This window comes from Rhinichthys klamathensis, unplaced genomic scaffold, assembly GCF_029890125.1.
Source record: "Rhinichthys klamathensis goyatoka isolate OS25496 unplaced genomic scaffold, OSU_Roscu_1.1 h1tg000114l_1, whole genome shotgun sequence".
NCBI lineage: Eukaryota > Metazoa > Chordata > Actinopteri > Cypriniformes > Leuciscidae > Rhinichthys > Rhinichthys klamathensis.
In genome coordinates this window covers 4,144,418-4,162,156 of record NW_026606651.1, presented here as the reverse complement: position 1 = coordinate 4,162,156, position 17,739 = coordinate 4,144,418, and the positions used below count along the sequence as shown (strand labels likewise).

The following is a 17,739-nucleotide window of genomic DNA, read 5'->3' as shown; positions in this document are numbered from 1 at the left end:
GAACCATTTTGAGAACCTTTTAGTGAACCTTTTTCAACATAAACATTTTTTTTTTTTTTTTACATTTTAATAATAGAAAGAAGCCTTTTCCACCAAATAACCTTTTGTGGAATGGAAATGTTCCATGGATGTTAAAGGTTCTTCATGGAACCATAAATGGCAAAAAAACAACAACAACAACAACTTTATTTCTAAGTGTGAAAACACTCACATTTAAAGTTTAAAATCCTACTCCATGTAACATCTAAATTAACTTGTTTTATTACTGAGTACAATATTATTTAATATGACTGACTCGACCAGACAACATTAATCTATAGCAAAAAAAAAATCATGTTTAGTGTCAGGTGTATGTAATTTTTTTTACAGTGCAGTTTGGTAACATCCATGTTCGCAAAATCATTCATTTCAGCAGAAGATCCGTCGATGAATCCGGTCCTAGTGTTCGCAGTAGCCGGTGGAGGGCAGAGGCGGGCAGCTGGATGCGGGTTAAACCGAGAAACGGGACTCACGCTGCTCATATTCGGCGAGCGCCGAGCGCACATGCATGCATCTGGATGCTGAAACCCGAAAACCCGATCTCCAGCTCCTCTGAACACATCCGGAGCGAGAGAGGCAGCTCAAACACGCTATTATACAGTGCATGCGTGCGCGCTCTGAACTATTGAGCAACTCATGCAGAGGAGTGTGAGCGCGTCTGTGGAGAGCGCGTAGATGAGAGCTAGAGGGCGGCGGCGCATCGCTCCATTCCTCCAGTCCCGGGACCTTCTCCTGATCTCTCCCGTGAGGAACACACGCAGAACTTGGGACGCGTAACGGCGTCGGTCCTCCGCGCTCTACCACCGCAGCTCCGGTGTCACGGCTGAACCAAACCGAAGAGGGAACGAATATTCCGCGCTGAGGAGTTTTCCAAACTCCAAAGTCATGGGGAAAAACGGACGCCAGAGATTTGGATTGGGATTAGTGCTTCTCTTTCTGTGGATTCTGCTGAAAATAGTTGACGCGCAAGGTAAGATAACCAAATCATTATAGAGAGATTTTCATGTCTTGCTTTTAGTTCTTTTTTTAAATAATTAATTTAACATAATATAGGCTATTGCAGTGTGTATTTTACGTTATTTGTCTTTTATTTTATTTCTCACTTTTTTATGTCGCTGATTTTTGTGCATGCTTTATGCAAAACAGTCATTACTACTTTGAAATTGAGATCTGATCTGGAATTTGAGACCGCAAAGCCACAGCTATTCCTCTGGAGTATAGCCTAGCCCTAGACTCTTTAAAATAAAGTTTTTATTGGCATTTATGGTTTCAAGAAGAACCTTTAACATCCATAAACATTTGCATTGCACTAAAGGTGCCTTTGGGTATATAAGGGTTCTTAAGATTATTAAAATGTTCTTCACAGTAAGAAAAAATCACTGAAAGGATCACTTTCACTGGATGTGGATCAGGATCACTGAAAGGTTCTCAGAATGGCTCTATATGCGAAAAAAAAAACATTTTGGAACCTTTATTTTTAAGTGTATAGCCTATACTGATCACCTTATAGGCTAATATTTACTGGTTTTAATAGGGTTTGTGCTGTCAATTTTTTGTGGGGATATATTATTAAATAATGTAGTTTAATGCAGTGAGTGAATTTTTAATGGCCTTTTATTCATTGACACACATTTTCTGTCAGTTGTCGGACGCAGTCTCTAGCACAGACACACTTAATTTGAAATACATTTACAAAAAAGGATTTGTGAAAATGTTGTTATTTCTAAAAAAAAATATCTGTATACAGTTATTGACAGCAGGCTACTTAAAGGGTTAGTTCACCCCAAAATTAAAATGATCCTATAATATACTCACCCTCAAGCCATCCTAGGTGTATATGACTGACTGCCTTCTTTCAGACAAACACAATCGGAGTTATATTAAAAAATATATCCTGGCTCTTACAAGCTTTATAATGGGAGTGAATAACTGAGATTTTGAAGCCCAAAAAAAGCGCATATGGCTCCAGGGGGTTTATAAATTCATAACTTTATAAGCTATAATCACCGGCTTCCGGTAACAGACGGACGTGCGTCTAGTTCCGGCGGAAGAGTGACCTCTGACCCGACGTATGATGTAGGAATCAAAATCTCAGTTCTCACTCCCATTATAATAAGAGCCAGGATATTTTTATGATTGCGTATAAGAAAGTCATATACATCTAGGATGGCTTGAGGGTGAGAAAATTATGGGATATTTTTCATTTTTGTTTGAACCAACCCTGTAAGTTTTCCTTATCCGAGACTGATCTTATGGAAAGAGAGCAGCGTAATGTTGCTGTCGTGACCTATTCACATGACTGCGATTTCGCGCGCATTTATGTAGCGCACTTTAACTCCTAAATGTGATTTTTGTAGTTACTAGTTTATTGTTTCTCCTGGTGGATAGGTTATTTATGAAGCATGCATGGAATTTTGTTATTACGGATTCCAGCGGGATGAAACCAGATAATAACTTTTTAAATATTACAATAATTTACATTTTATTCTGGGTTTATGTTGAAATATGTTTGTTGAAAGTATTATGTTGTGCTGATTTGACCGCTTTAAATAGCCATTTTTTATTTATTACCAGTCAAAATTGTTTACTGCAGTCAAAAATGTATATTCTGTCATCATTTATTCACATTCCAAACCCTTATGACTTTCACACACTGTCTCTGTCAAGTGCCATCTTTGACATATGCCAACTTTGAATAGGCACAAGCACAAATGTAATTTGAGAGGATGAGATTCCACTGAACAACAACTTCAATTTTGGTCTGTTCACCACACAAATCTATCATATCGTTATATGGACTTTTATGAAGCTTTTTACAGCACAAATCACTATACACTTCCATTGTATGGAAAACAGCAAGTATGCTTTGTTTTGCATGGAAGAAAGAAAGTTGTATGTTTCTAACGACATGAGGGTGAGTAAATGATTGTCATTTCTAAGTAAATTATTCCTCTAAAATCTATTTTTCCTCCGCATTTGATCTTTCTTTTTGTAGTTCTAGGTATGAGATAACGCAATTTTGCTCTTGCTCCAGGATTTACGGGAAGTTCTGTCCTAAATTTGGTATTCATCACTCTATATTATAACAATGCAAAGCATTTTCCCATTTCCATCTGTGTGAATGCGTGCTGTAATGTAGAGTTATGAAATTAGAGAGCATCTGTCTTGTGTCTCGGTCTTTGCAGAGTGTTTTATGAGTCCGTAATGGAATCAGAGTTCATATGCGACTCCAGTCTGCTGAAGAGCAGGACGTCGTTAGAGGTTTCTAAGTCACTTTAAGGAGACAAGACAAAGTGGGAATGACTCCGTTTGTATGCCGCGTGTGAGTGTGTTTGTGTGCTTAGGGTAAGTGGTGGCCATCAGCTCGGAGACACAAGAAACCAGCAGCCCATTAAAAAGCCATTAGCTAAAGCCGTCTCTCTTGCCGTCGAGTTTGTGTTGTGTGTCAAACAAACAGCAGAGAGAGAGAGAGACACACGGGGCAGTGAGATTTCAGAAAGAAAATCTGGAGGTGCACTCTTAAAGTCAGCATATGGACTATTATTTATTTTCTTAATATTTGTGTTATTGTGAGCGATTCATTGCTTAAATTACATTAAATTAATAATAATAAATTCCCTGTGAAACAACTTCCCACTTCTGCTGATATCAAACCCTCTTATTTTTCAACAACTCCTGAGTCCTGTTTAGCTCTAGCCTGGGAAAACCCAGACAACTTCTGGCAAATTTAGATTTGCTCTGAAAGTTAGTCTGGCAAAGAGCTCATTCAAGCCCATTTCCAATCCGTCGAAATCGCGGCACCAATCAGAAACGTTGGGGCGGGCTTTACACGATGACGACAGCGCTGGGATTTTGAAGCAGATTTTGTAGCCTACATTACAAAGATGGATGCCGCCGTCGAACATCACTCGTTGGAATCAGCTCTCGCGTCTGTTTTAAGCCATTTGAACGTTTCCTTTTTGTTAAAAACCGAGCAAAGAACAACACTCGGAGATGTTTCTCCGCCGCTCTGCATACGTCATCTCCTTCATCGCTCTGATTGGGTTTAGGTCTATCCGCGACGTCCGTTGGTGACGCCCCTCTGGAAATGATTTGTCTATGACGCTTTGCCAGACCATAACTCAGTTACAACTGAGAATGGTCTGGTCTTAACCAGGCTAGTTTAGCTCCTGTTTTCATAATCCAGTTGGTTCATAATATATAAAATGAAGTCCCGACCTCAATTTTATACTTGTATTGTTAAAAATTTTGTTGTAAAATGCAATTTATTCCTGTGATCAAAGCTGATTTTCAGCATCTCCAGTCTTCAGTGTTACATGATCCTTCAGAAATCACTCTAAAATGATGATTTGCTGCTCAAGAAACATTTCTGATTATTATCAATGTTAAAAACAGTTGTGCTGCTTCATAATTTTGTGGAAATAGTTTGTAGATTTTTTGATGAATAAAAAGTTCAAAAGAACAGCATTTATTTGAAATAGAAATCTTTTGTAACATTAGTACTGTCTTTACAGTCACTTGTGATCTCTTTAAAAAAAAAAAAAGTCTCAATGACCCAAACTTTTAAATTTATTAGCTATATATATAAAATGGGTTGCAAACTGTGTTGTCTTCAGTGAAAAACATTCACGTTGTCTCCAGAACGTACACAAACTGTGATCCCTGGAATGGTGCTGCTTGGATTGGTCTAGTACACTTCAGCAAGGCCAGTCTAATTTCACACAGCGTTCACACTTTTCACACATCGACCCTTGAATGTGTGTGTTTTTGTGTTGGGAGTGACAAAAAAACGTGTAAGAGAGGATCTTCGAGACAAGCCGTGAGTTCACGCACAGTTCTTAACCTCGCTGTCTGCGGTGAATAGGGACTTCTTCTGTTCTGTAGAACCGGTTTAATGTTTTCTCCCAGCACAGCTGCCCACGCACATCTAGAGAGACTGTAGATGGGCTGTTTACTGTGATTGAAGTGGACATTCATTTGGTGGTGTTTGCTCTATAAGGCAACACAAACCCCCGACTCAAAGTATTAAACTTTAGCCTGTAATTTGTACTGGCAACAACCCATAACACTCTTGAATCGTGATGGCAAGTTTTGCATGGGCGATCCCCACTCATTTTGTAGTTAAAATTAGCCGAGTTGAGATTTGAAAGTTTGTGGTCAAATTTGACCGGTGATATTCATACATAGAGTTTCCACTAATGTCAGCTGGGTATCCTCATTAGTAATTTGTAGGAGATAAAGAAGAGAAATATAAAGAGAGTGCCATTGCTTCAGGGAAAAAGTCCCATGATCCTTTGCGTTGCTGACATTAACCTGCTGACCTCAGGGCATGAGTGCATCCCTGCACTCACTGTTGAAGAAATGCATGTTGTTAATGCGAGTGTGATCTTTTTGAAGAGTCGTGCCGAATACAGAAGAGTGTGTGAGCGGCTCGCAAGGTCTTTTGTTTTATGCTGTTCTTTGTCTTCTTTGTTTCTTTTAATTGGATGAATGTAACGCAACTGTTTCGTCATGCACACAAAGACAGTCAGAGTGTGTGTTTGTGAACATCTAAAGGCCCTTTCACATGACTCGCGTCAGGGTTTTAACGTGACTCTCAATGTGCCGCTTTGACCTCCACATGAAAAGAGTTGCACATCGTGTCAAAGGAGAGGGATTTCACAAGGTTGCCTGTAGTTCTGGGAAATGTTGTTAAAACAGTTGTTTCTTGATGTCAATCATAAAAATGTGACACAATTTTGACAATATTGATTATAATCTTAATATTTGCGCATTTCCTCTGCAACCGCTTAAAATAGTGTAATTCTTTTACCAAACAGCTGTATTATTTTACTATTCTTTTTATTTATCATTGTAAGTATTATTTTTACTATTACATTCTTCATTCATATTTTGAATTAGCTTTTGTTTTTTTACTTTTCATTTCAATTTGTGCTCAAGTTTTAGTTATGCGCTTTTGGCATTTTGATTTTTAGAAAAAAATTATAGAAATGTTGCCTTGGCGGCTAACTGAAATGAAATAAGTTTTTAAGTTTAAGCCTGTTATTTATCCTTAAAAAGTTTAAATTTCCTTTGACGTGTGTTATCTTGCATTGGTCACATGCTTTCATGCTTGTGGTTGATATTTATAATAAAATCGGAGCCGGTTCTGTACTCTCATTGAAGCTACGCAACTACTATTTTGAAGCTTCAAAAAGTTTCAAACTAATCCATATGAATTGAGAGGTTTAGTCCAAATTTTCTGAAGAGACTCGATTGCTTTATATGATGAATAGATTTAATTTAGGCTTTTATTCACATATAAACATTGATCAGCAAACATAAATAGAAGCTCAACCAAACCTGCTTTATGTGCGAGAATGATCCTCATTGGTTCTTGCTGAAGCTCAAACGTGCTGCGTAACACTAGAGTGATCCTCATTGGTTCTTGCTGAAGCTCAAACGTGCTGCGTAACACTAGAGTGATCCTCATTGGTTCTTGCTGAAGCTCAAACATGATGCGTAACACGAGAATGAACCTCATTGTTTCTCGCACGTCAAGTGAACATGCTTGAGCTTCTGTTTACCACAAACTGATGTGTGAGTTGATAAAGCGATCGTTGTTGTACTTCAAAAAAAAATTCAGAAAATTCATATGGATTAGTTTCACAATCTCTTAATTAAAGGCACACTGTGGAACTTTTCAACCTTTATAATATATTACCAAAACCCATTGAGATGGTACATCGACTTACAATAGGTTGAATGACACGTCTGCCGAAGCCTGAAGGTGTCTGTATCGCTTTTACTAGCACTATGTAACTTCGGGTTTCGGGTAGGAACCCGAGCACAAAAAGAACTACAAAATTCGATCGCTTTACGGCATACGTCACTTCCCCCACCACCCCAACTTCCTCAAAATCTAACGTGAGAGCTCAAAGAGCTCAACTCGCGTTTGATTGCCGGCGTCTGTATGTTGTCGTCATGGCTGAATCAACAGCTACTCGGAAGAAAGCGAAGAAAGCAAAGATTTTGTCAGAGGAGACCAAAAAAAGAAAAAGGGAGAGTTTAAAATAAACATCGGCATAAAAGTGTATATAATGTAATATTTACTGCGAATTTGTGTAACAAAACTGATATAAGTCACAACATACTGCCGTATACAAATGTAAATGTTTTTTTTTTCCTTTCAGCTCATATATGTTTGTATTTGTGTAAAAGGAAAAACAAACTGAAGACTACAAATAACGGAAATATGTAGTGAGTTATATCAGTTTTGTTACACGATTTCCCGACTACTCGATTTCATCTCCAACCCATTGCAAAGAGATCCTGAAGACGTTAATTGTTTGCTTCAGGTGTGTTTGATTAGGGTTGGAGATGAACTGTGCAGGACAGACGATCGGCAGGAGCAGGATTGGGCAACCCTTGTCAATGCGACTTACCTGATCAGACATTGTTTTCTGCGTATGCTACTTTTATTCAATTAGTTTTCTTTATAGGATTTATATTATTAATCTTATATTTATATTAATATTTTGGTCAGTAGTGAATCGATTAACTTTCTCCAACATACAAATCAAATGCCGTCTGCACACACATACAGACACGGGAGGTTGACCGGTTGACTGTTTGTTGACTTTTGCGACAATGCTGCGGCGCTTGTGGCCTCTAGGGGCACTAGACGTGAAAATTACAGGTCGAGCGCACCCTAGTGGCCAAAAGTTCCACAGTGTGCCTTTAACTTTTTGAAGCATCAAAGTGGTAGTTGCCTATCTATGGAGGTACAGAAATCTCTCAGATTTCATTAAAAAGATCTTCATTTGTGTTCTGAAGATGAACGAAAGTCTTACGGGTTTGGAACGAAATGAGGGACAGTAATTAATGACAGATTTTTTATTTTTGGGTGAACTATCCCTTTAAATGGATACATTTTCTGCCCAGTGTATTACTTAATCTTCCCAAACAGGCAACCATGCACACGTGCTTCCTCTGCTCTGAAAGAAGTGCTGATGATCTGAAAACACTGGTGTGGCAAGCAGGGCAGAGCCGAGAACTGTGGGAATGGAGTGAGACTGGTGTGGCACCCAGCTACGCTCATTAGCACTAGCGCCACCCGCCTCGCTCGGTTCCCACGGCACTCAGCCCCGTCCTGCAAACCCTGCAAACATGTTAGATGTAGTTTAGCAATCTCCACTGCCAGTGTTTCCTTTAGCGCGGTCGTTTGCTGTGACAAAATCTGCAACAAACATCAGTGATGAACTGTAATATATCTGAACGTGAATCTGGACTATATTTTTAGCGACTGTTGTTGTTGAAAATGGACACAACTTCTGTGTCAAAATACACATTCTTTTTTTGTTGTTGTTTTAATAGAAAAACATTAACATGTAATTGTTGGAGTTAAAGTGGTAACGCTTCTTTTACAGTCCTGTTACCCATGTACATACTAGGTACTTATTATAGTAATCAGGGCCGTGCACAGGGGGGTGGCCCGGTGGCTAGAGCCACTGCCCTTCTGCCCTCATCAGCTGAGGTGCCCCTCTCGCCCCCCTCCCTAACCCTCCAGAGGATTTCCATAAAAACGTTATGTTATCGCTCCAGAATTTACGCACGTTAAAAAATAAATACGACCTCACGTTATGTCAATCACACTTCCACACTGCCTCCGAAACTTTCGTCCGTCATAAAAAAAAATCTAATCGGGTAAAAATCTAATCGAACCGTAGCCAGCAGTTTGAATAGAGTTTGAATGGTGTTTTGACAATTCAGAGCCAACGAATCACGAATACGAAAAAACGCAGTGTGCAATGGCCTTTATTCTGTATTTTGTTCTGTGCGTGCACACACACACACACACACAAACACACACAACCCAACGCGTGCAGCCCTGCACATAGACAGAGCAGCGCGCAAGGACTGAACTGAGCTCTCTTTCGCGTCTGAATGGACAAATACACACAACATTATGTCTAAATCTCCGTTTTGGAGAGTATTCACTTAAACGCAGTCAGTTATGTCTTTACAGAACGTACAGTTGTGAGAATATCGGATGTGCATCAGTGTAATTGGATCTGCACACTCGGTCTTAAAGTGACAGTGCATAATAAACCTAATGCCGTCTGTGCACTTAAAGCTCCAGTCCGTAGTTTTTCCTCTTTGTCGCCATCTGTCTGTTCGAAATCTGTAACTGCAGTGATTCGCGGAATTATCATCTTTACATGGGTTGTAAATCGGCATGAAACAGCGCGGATGAACACAGTGCTTTGAGGCGAGTGGTGCTGTCAGTCACCGCGCTGTGTGGATACTGGCATACAGAATCACAGATTCACTTTTTGAAAGTTTGACCAACATAAGAATTTTCATAAGAAAATGTCTTCTGAACAAGTAAGTAACATCCATTTTTGTTCTGACCAACTAAGGGGGAAAAAGCATTCGACATGATAAGCTTCGTTAGATTTAATCAACGTGATTTACAGCAACCGTGCAAATTATAGCCTACTTTGTTCTCAAATTGTTCATGTTAACAACATCACATCAGCATTGCGTGACTAATGTTAAATTTAATGTGTTTTATGGTTACCTGTGTAGTTCAGAATTCATATTCTCCATAATAGCAAAACGAGAAAGGCACAACAAAGGAAACTCCATAACTGTGTGAATTAAGAAAACATACTGTTACACGATTGAACTATTGAAATGTCTTACTTGTTCAGCAGAAAAAAAGCCGTCTTCCGTTTTGAACCCCTTCAAACCACGGAGTTCACGCACTTTTCAAAAGCCCCGCCGATGTTTAAATCCTTGTGTTCGCATGAGACGGTTTCTTTCTCTTTCTCTAGCCACCTTAAATCCGAAGTACGAAGTCTTTTGTGTTTTATAACTGCTGAATCTCCAGTTGACACTGATGATTGTTGTTTGGATCTTTCTGGATGCCATAAGTTTAATCATGTAAAGTGCTGCGAGAAAAGCCTATACATCTAAACATCTCGTCACGCGCAGTATAGCCGAAGGAGCCGAAACTCCTTCTTTATGTGTACGGGTGTGACGTCATGACGCAAAGACATGCTCGAATTTCCCGCGGAAACCCACCAGTACCACTGGAATTAAAATCATTATTACAAGCTAACCGCTTTGAATCTAGCTATGGCAAGCAGAGAGTTTTGACCACTGGCAGAATAAGTTTTTTTTAATATAATTATTTTGGATTATTTTTAACTTAAAAAAGTTACGGACTGGAGCTTTAATATTAATCAAACAACAAAATAAAAAGAGAAAAGTATTCACTGCTCTTTAATAGCTTTAATAAGGATTAATTATATTTAATTCATACAAATAAATATGTCTGCTTGAAAGAATAAAGAATGATGTATGTAGACTTTAATTTTAAGATATTATTTTATGTCACAGTGCTAAATATGTGTCTGTATTGCATGTTCAAACTTTAAAAATTATTAATATCAGGTTAATATATTTTTTTTACGGGAATATATAATGGGTTTGGACATTTTAGAGAAATTCTAAATGAATGCATTACAATTTAACACTAAACCCATCAGGGCCGTGCACAGACATTTTGAAGGGCAGTGGCTTAAACCAAAAAAGGGGGCACTATAAGGTGTTTGACTGACAACGTACACGATGGTGACCCCCCCCCCCCCCCCCCCCCATTTTAAAACCTTATTGTATTTCGTCGACTAAAACTAAAACAATTCAGATGACTAAAATATGACTAAAACTAAATGGCATTTTAGTCAAAAGACTAAGACTAAATCAAAATTTGCTGTCAAAATTAACACGGATCTAAATGAATAGTACCTTAGTATATTAGCTAGGTTACAATGGGGCTAAAGGCACACCCTAACATTTGCTTTTCACATATGATTGCAGAAAAATATATACACACGGGGTAAAACCAGCACAAAAGACACATAGTATTGATACAAATACTTTAGCTAAATTAATATACTTTTAATAATCCCTAAGTTGATAGTTTATAGGTCAAACTCAAAATGGGGGGGGGGGGGGTCACCATCGTGTATGTTGTCAGTCAAACACCTTATAGTGCCCCCTTTTTTGGTTTAAGCCACTGCCCTTCAAAATGTCTGTGCACGGCCCTGATAGTAATTACAATTACTGGGTAATAAGTACTAACCCTGAACCTACCCCTAAACCTACCCCTAACCCATGTACTTACCTTATATTAGCCAGTACTTTCTAGGTAAGTACACTGTAAGTACACGTAAGTACTGTACTGTAAAAGGAAGCGTTACCGTTAAAGCACCCCTATTATGCTTTTTTATATATTTTACCTTGTGTGTAGGAAGCTGAAGCAGCTGAAATTCGGAAATGAAAATGGCCGTTTGGTTTCCGACACGTGCTGTAAGCGGTTGACCAATCACAACAGAGTGGGCTGTCTGACCAATCAGAGCAGAGCAAGCTCTCAGAAGGGAGGGGTTTCCGATTCCGAATCATTTATTGAACTGTTTCAGACACTGTGAGAAAAGAGGTGATTGGCACAATCACATAAATTGATATTATGAGAAAACAGTTTTTTGACCTTGGGTGCATTTAAAAATATTGTAAGGGACCTCCAAACAAACACAAAAACACACAATGGGGCACTTTAATATTAGGGATTTCACTGGTTTAGCCTTCGAGAGAAGCTTTTTTTTTTGTACCAATTTTCATAATGCAGAGAGTGTGTTAATTTATATGATAATATAATACATTAGGAAACTAGATGAGGCAAAATAAAACATGCATATTATTGGCGTAGGAAAATGGAAAGTGCAATAATTCTGATGAAATATAAAGAATATAAAATTATTATAATTAATAATCGTGATTCTAATTTTTGAGCAAAATATTAGTGAATATCAGTGTAACCATTATCGTGCAGCTCTAGCCTGTGTGGATTTCATGTTGAATGCATTTAAACGGTCTCTCTGTCTCTCTTCAGGCAGTGTGCTCATCAGAGACTGTAATGACTGCGATTATGATGGTTATATATCACCTCTGAGCTCCCACACACACACACACACAAATATCTCAGCACAGACGGTCCGTCACACACAGCAACACACGGCCCGTTTGCTCCCGCAGCGGGTTCACTTGCACAATAAGAGCATTGTGTGCGTCACAGTAACACTGAGAGTCGGCCTTGCGAAACGCAACTTCTGTGAGTTCTGGAGGGAAAAACGGGGCCAACGGAGATGCATATTTACATGATGTGCATGTTTCCCAGGCCTTTGATCATGGACGTTCGCAGTAGTCAGCAGTAGCGTTGTGATTCTGCTGTGTTGGGGATGCTATTCTTAGCATGGATGATAAATGTAAAAACACTCTTCGGGAGAAGTGCACTCTGTTCGTGCCACGTTTTCTGTGCACAAATAATGATAGTCTATAAAAAATTACGCCCTTCAGCTAAAGGACTAACATCTGTGACCGGTGCTGTATTACCTGAGCACTTTAGGAGATTGACAGCTTCATCAGCCAATCACAGCAGCCTCAGCTGCATAGAGGCGGGAACAGTGTCCCTGTTTTAAGGGTTTGTCTCTGTGGCCTAATTATTACAGTAAGTTTTTAGGGCATAAGTGTCTTATATATGAACTTTGGTACACTGTATATTAAGCAAGTGAAGATGTACATCACTGTGACGGTTTTGATTGGGTTTAACTAAAACAATTAGGTAACGCTTCCTTTTACAGTCCTGTTACCCATGTACTATGTACTTTTTATAGTAATTATAATTACTGGGTAATAACTAGGTACTAACCCTGAACCTACCCCTAAACCTACCCCTAACCCATGTACTTACCTTAAATTATTTTAATTCAATTCAATTCACATTTATTTGTATAGAGCTCTTCACAATACATATCGTTTCAAAGCAGCTATACAGAAAATGCATGTGTCTACATTACATTTTAATTTATAAAACAAAAATTATTTTCGTTAATTGAAATAAAGCTGAAATAAATTTTAAATATTAGATCAACTAAAAAAAAATTTAAGTACTAATTTAAGAGTTAAAATAAGTATCATGTGACACTAAAGACTGTAGTAAGTAATGATGCTGAAAAATCAGCATTGCACCACAGGAATAAATAATTTTAATAATATTTCACAATATTGCCGTTTTTACTGTATATTTGATCAAATAAATGCAGCCTTGGTGAGTAGAAGTGACTTATTTCAAAAAATGAAATACTGTGTACAGAAGAGTATTATACCACAGAATACTAAATGACCTGATGTGCCCAAATATTGAATAAATATTGAATTAAAATGAGACAATAAGGGTTTTAATATCATGTATGATAACTGAGTGCCAATTACTTGCAATGTGCAGAGGTCATGTGACTAGGGCTACACGATCGTGATGTGGCTTAGTGTGAATATCAAATCAAAAGGTTGCGATTTAATTAAAGAAATATATGCACGGCATGTTTCAGAGTAAAGCTATTATTTATTATTATTATTATTATAACTAGTATTATTATTTTATAGCCATATTAATATATAATCACAACATTTTGTCCAAATTGTGCAGCCCTGGAAACAAGCACAGCAAAACTGTCATTTTTTTTATTGCATTTTAAACCAATTTTTATTTAAAAAACCCAATTAGATTTATTTTTCTCTAAATCATGCAGCCCTACATGACAGCCATGTCCAGTGTATAGTGTGCACTACACAGCATTCAATAAGTATTATGTTAGTATTTCATTCTGAACATATTGTAGCCCATTTCCCAGAAGAGAAAGACTGTAAATTTTTAATGCATATCTGCTAAAAGGTGTCAACTTTTAAGAGTACGCTAGCATATTGATAGACATGGACTAAAAGCCACAAAACTCCCATTTTGATTTCATGGGGCCTGTAAAAGCATCCGGATTGTGATCCAATCCTCCAGGTCTATGTTTGCACAGCTCTGTGATTTTGTAGAAATGTAAATGTCCATTATTGGCCTTCTTGGAGCTCTTTGGTCAAGCTTATCTGATCTCTTTTTCCCGGTTCATTCCTAGTTCTGCTTCACATTCCGGTTTAGATGTTCTTATCACTTTGACTGCATGGAAATTCATCCCTGCTGAACTATCAAAGTCCACAGATGCCACACAGAGAAAACCCTCGCATGATGTGTGTCAGAACTGGATCTGATATTTGGTGAGGTCGTGAATGGTATCTGTTTGTGTGATTGGTTCTGACCGATATGATGGGAATAATGATCACGGTAAGGGAGAGATGCGGTGTGTAGTCGTCTCATTAACAGCAGCAGGTGCTCCTGTAGAAACTTGTTTGAGGTTTCAGAAATTCTCAGCGGGAAACAGAGATTGTCTTTGTGATCTGCACACATTGTCTCTCTCTCCGTCTCTCTCGGGGTGCGTTTGGTGTCGGCGCTGAAGATGGTGAAAGTGAGGAAAAAGGGAGTTGTTTGGACTTTGAACTTCTCAAAAGCATCCTGACTCTTACTGATGTCTTTGTCTTTTTAAAATGTCATCTACGCACAAGGAGCTTTTTAAAAGCGACAGAAAACAACCAAAGAAATCTGTAGATCCCCGTTGTTGTTTTTTTCTCTTTCTCTTTCCTTTTTTTTTTAACAAAAATCAATCTTTGACCCCGTTCCAGAGTTCTGTGATGTGACAGGATTTCCATTAATAGAAAGACAGGTAGAACGATAGAAAGAAAGAAAGACAGGTAGAACGATAGATAGATAGATAGATAGATAGATAGATAGATAGATAGATAGATAGATAGATAGATAGATAGATAGATAGATAGATAGATAGATAGATAGATAGATAGATGGATGGATGGATACGATGGATGGATACGATGGATGGATGGATGGATGGATGGATGGATGGATAGATAGATAGATGGATGGATGGATGGATGGATGGATGGATGGATGGATGGATGGATGGATGGATGGATGGATGGATGGATGGATGGATGGATGGATGGATGGATAGATAGATAGATAGATAGATAGATAGATAGATAGATAGATAGATAGATAGATAGATAGATAGATAGATAGATAGATAGATAGATAGATAGATAGATAGATGGATGGATACGATGGATGGATACGATGGATGGATACGATAGATACGATGAATGGATGGATGGATGGATGGATGGATGGATGGATGGATAGATAGATAGATAGATAGATAGATAGATAGATAGATAGATAGATAGATAGATAGATAGATAGATAGATAGATAGATAGATAGATAGATAGATAGATAGATGGATACGATAGAATGGATGGATGGATAGATAGATAGATAGATAGATAGATAGATAGATAGATAGATAGATGGATACGATAGAATGGATGGATGGATGGATAGATAGATAGATAGATAGATAGATAGATAGATAGATAGATAGATAGATAGATAGATAGATAGATAGATAGATAGATAGATAGATAGATAGATAGATAGATGGATACGATAGAATGGATGGATGGATAGATAGATAGATAGATAGATAGATAGATAGATAGATAGATAGATAGATAGATAGATAGATAGATAGGATAGATACGATAGAATGGATGGATGGATGGATGGATGGATGGATGGATGGATGGATAGATAGATAGATAGATAGATAGATAGATAGATAGATAGATAGATAGATAGATAGATAGATAGATAGATAGATAGATAGATAGATAGGATAGAATGGATGGATAGATAGATAGATAGATAGATAGATAGATGGATACGATAGATACGATAGAATGGATAGATAGATAGATAGATAGATAGATAGATAGATAGATAGATAGATAGATAGATAGATAGATGGATACGATAGAATGGATGGATGGATAGATAGATAGATAGATAGATAGATAGATAGATAGATAGATAGATAGATAGATAGATAGATAGATAGATGGATACGATAGAATGGATGGATGGATAGATAGATAGATAGATAGATAGATAGGATAGATACGATAGAATGGATGGATGGATGGATGGATGGATGGATGGATGGATGGATAGATAGATAGATAGATAGATAGATAGATAGATAGATAGATAGATAGATAGATAGATAGATAGATAGATAGATAGATAGATAGATAGATAGATAGGATAGATACGATAGAATGGATGGATGGATGGATGGATGGATGGATGGATGGATAGATAGATAGATAGATAGATAGATAGATAGATAGATAGGATAGAATGGATAGATAGATAGATAGATAGATAGATAGATAGATAGATAGATAGATAGATAGATAGATAGATAGATGGATACGATAGATACGATAGAATGGATAGATAGATAGATAGATAGATAGATAGATAGATGGATACGATAGAATGGATGGATAGATAGATAGATAGATAGATAGATAGATAGATAGATAGATAGATAGATAGATAGATATGATAGAATGGATGGATGGATGGATGGATGGATGGATGGATGGATGGATAGATAGATAGATAGATAGATAGATAGATAGATAGATAGATAGATAGATAGATAGATAGATAGATAGATAGATAGATAGATAGATAGATAGATAGATAGATAGATAGATAGTTAGTTTACACAGTATATTTGTAAATGCATGTTGTCATGGATTAAATGAGATGTTTATGCAATCTCCTAATTAAATTAGCATAGACTGAATTAAGCCCCTGTGTCTTTGAGTGCATTGAAGCATTTTGTTTTTTATGAACAGATCATTTCAATGCACACACAATGTTTGTTGTGTTATAGCATATTCTTTCTCACTTGTGGTGATTATTCTTGAATGGTGTAGAGACTAATACGAGTTGTTTATGTAAACATGGAGATCTCCGCATCAAATGAAATTGGATATCTGGAAAACATTAATTCATTCAGAATTCATTCAGAATTCAGAATTATTAATATCTGTTGGCTGTGGGTAATAGGGTAATTCCATGTCAAATCAACCAAATTTTGGAAATCTCCCCAGCTTAAATGTTTTATTTTGTTCATTTTCTGAAGAAAGAGAAACAAATAAATATTGATGAAAGCCAAAATATTAAATGTCATGGATAATTTATTTTTTTATAATGTGCTATTTTGTAGGGGGGGGGGGGGGGGGGAGATTTGGAGCCAAAATACATGGGGGTAAAAATGACTAGAAATATGGCAGCTTCATTTTTTTTTTTTTTTACAAAGAGATTGTTAGATCTATTAGTAAAATCTGTTGACTTTAGCTATCTTTGTTGCATTATATGCCAACAGTGACAGTTCAAAAATGGGAAATAGCAGCTTTCAAGTTTTTCCCCCTAAAGTTTGCATGCCTGTAACTCCAGAAGTATTAAAGATATCTAAAATCCTTTTTAGATTTTGGTTCTTAAGAAACGTTTCTTCATTTTGAAGGCCATATGTGGTTTAATTCCACAGAAATTGAGACCTCAAATATGGCTCCAAGAACAAATTGCAAAATTATACACATTTTCAATGGTCAAAAAACAAATGTGGGTCACTTTGCACACAGCTGATACATCTGAGTGCCAAAAATACACTGAAATTGTCAAGTTGTGGAACATAAACTGTTCATAATATTCTATTTTTGAATCCGTTTCAGAGATATTTGGAAGAACAGCTTCTGAAGCCAGTATTGTAACTACATGTTTGAAACTAGTTTCAAGCCTCCTAAGAAAGTGTGCTTGCTTTCTCCACACATTGTGTTCACACCA

The 17,739-nt window shown here is 37.4% G+C and overlaps 1 protein-coding gene across 4 annotated transcripts in view; it reads left to right on the top strand.

Moving 5' to 3' along the window:
• Nucleotides 1-444: 444 nt before the first annotated feature.
• Nucleotides 445-17,739, top strand: part of unc5ca (unc-5 netrin receptor Ca) — a 163,308-nt gene continuing 146,013 nt past the window's right edge. For 3 of the 4 annotated variants that reach the window (XM_056254836.1, XM_056254835.1, XM_056254833.1), the window contains exon 1: nucleotides 446-1,009. In XM_056254836.1, coding sequence (XP_056110811.1) covers nucleotides 925-1,009 — 85 coding nt within the window. In that variant the 5' untranslated portion in view covers nucleotides 446-924. Of the gene's footprint in view, nucleotides 1,010-17,739 lie in introns of all 4 variants that reach the window. The other variant, XM_056254834.1, reaches the window with a different exon arrangement.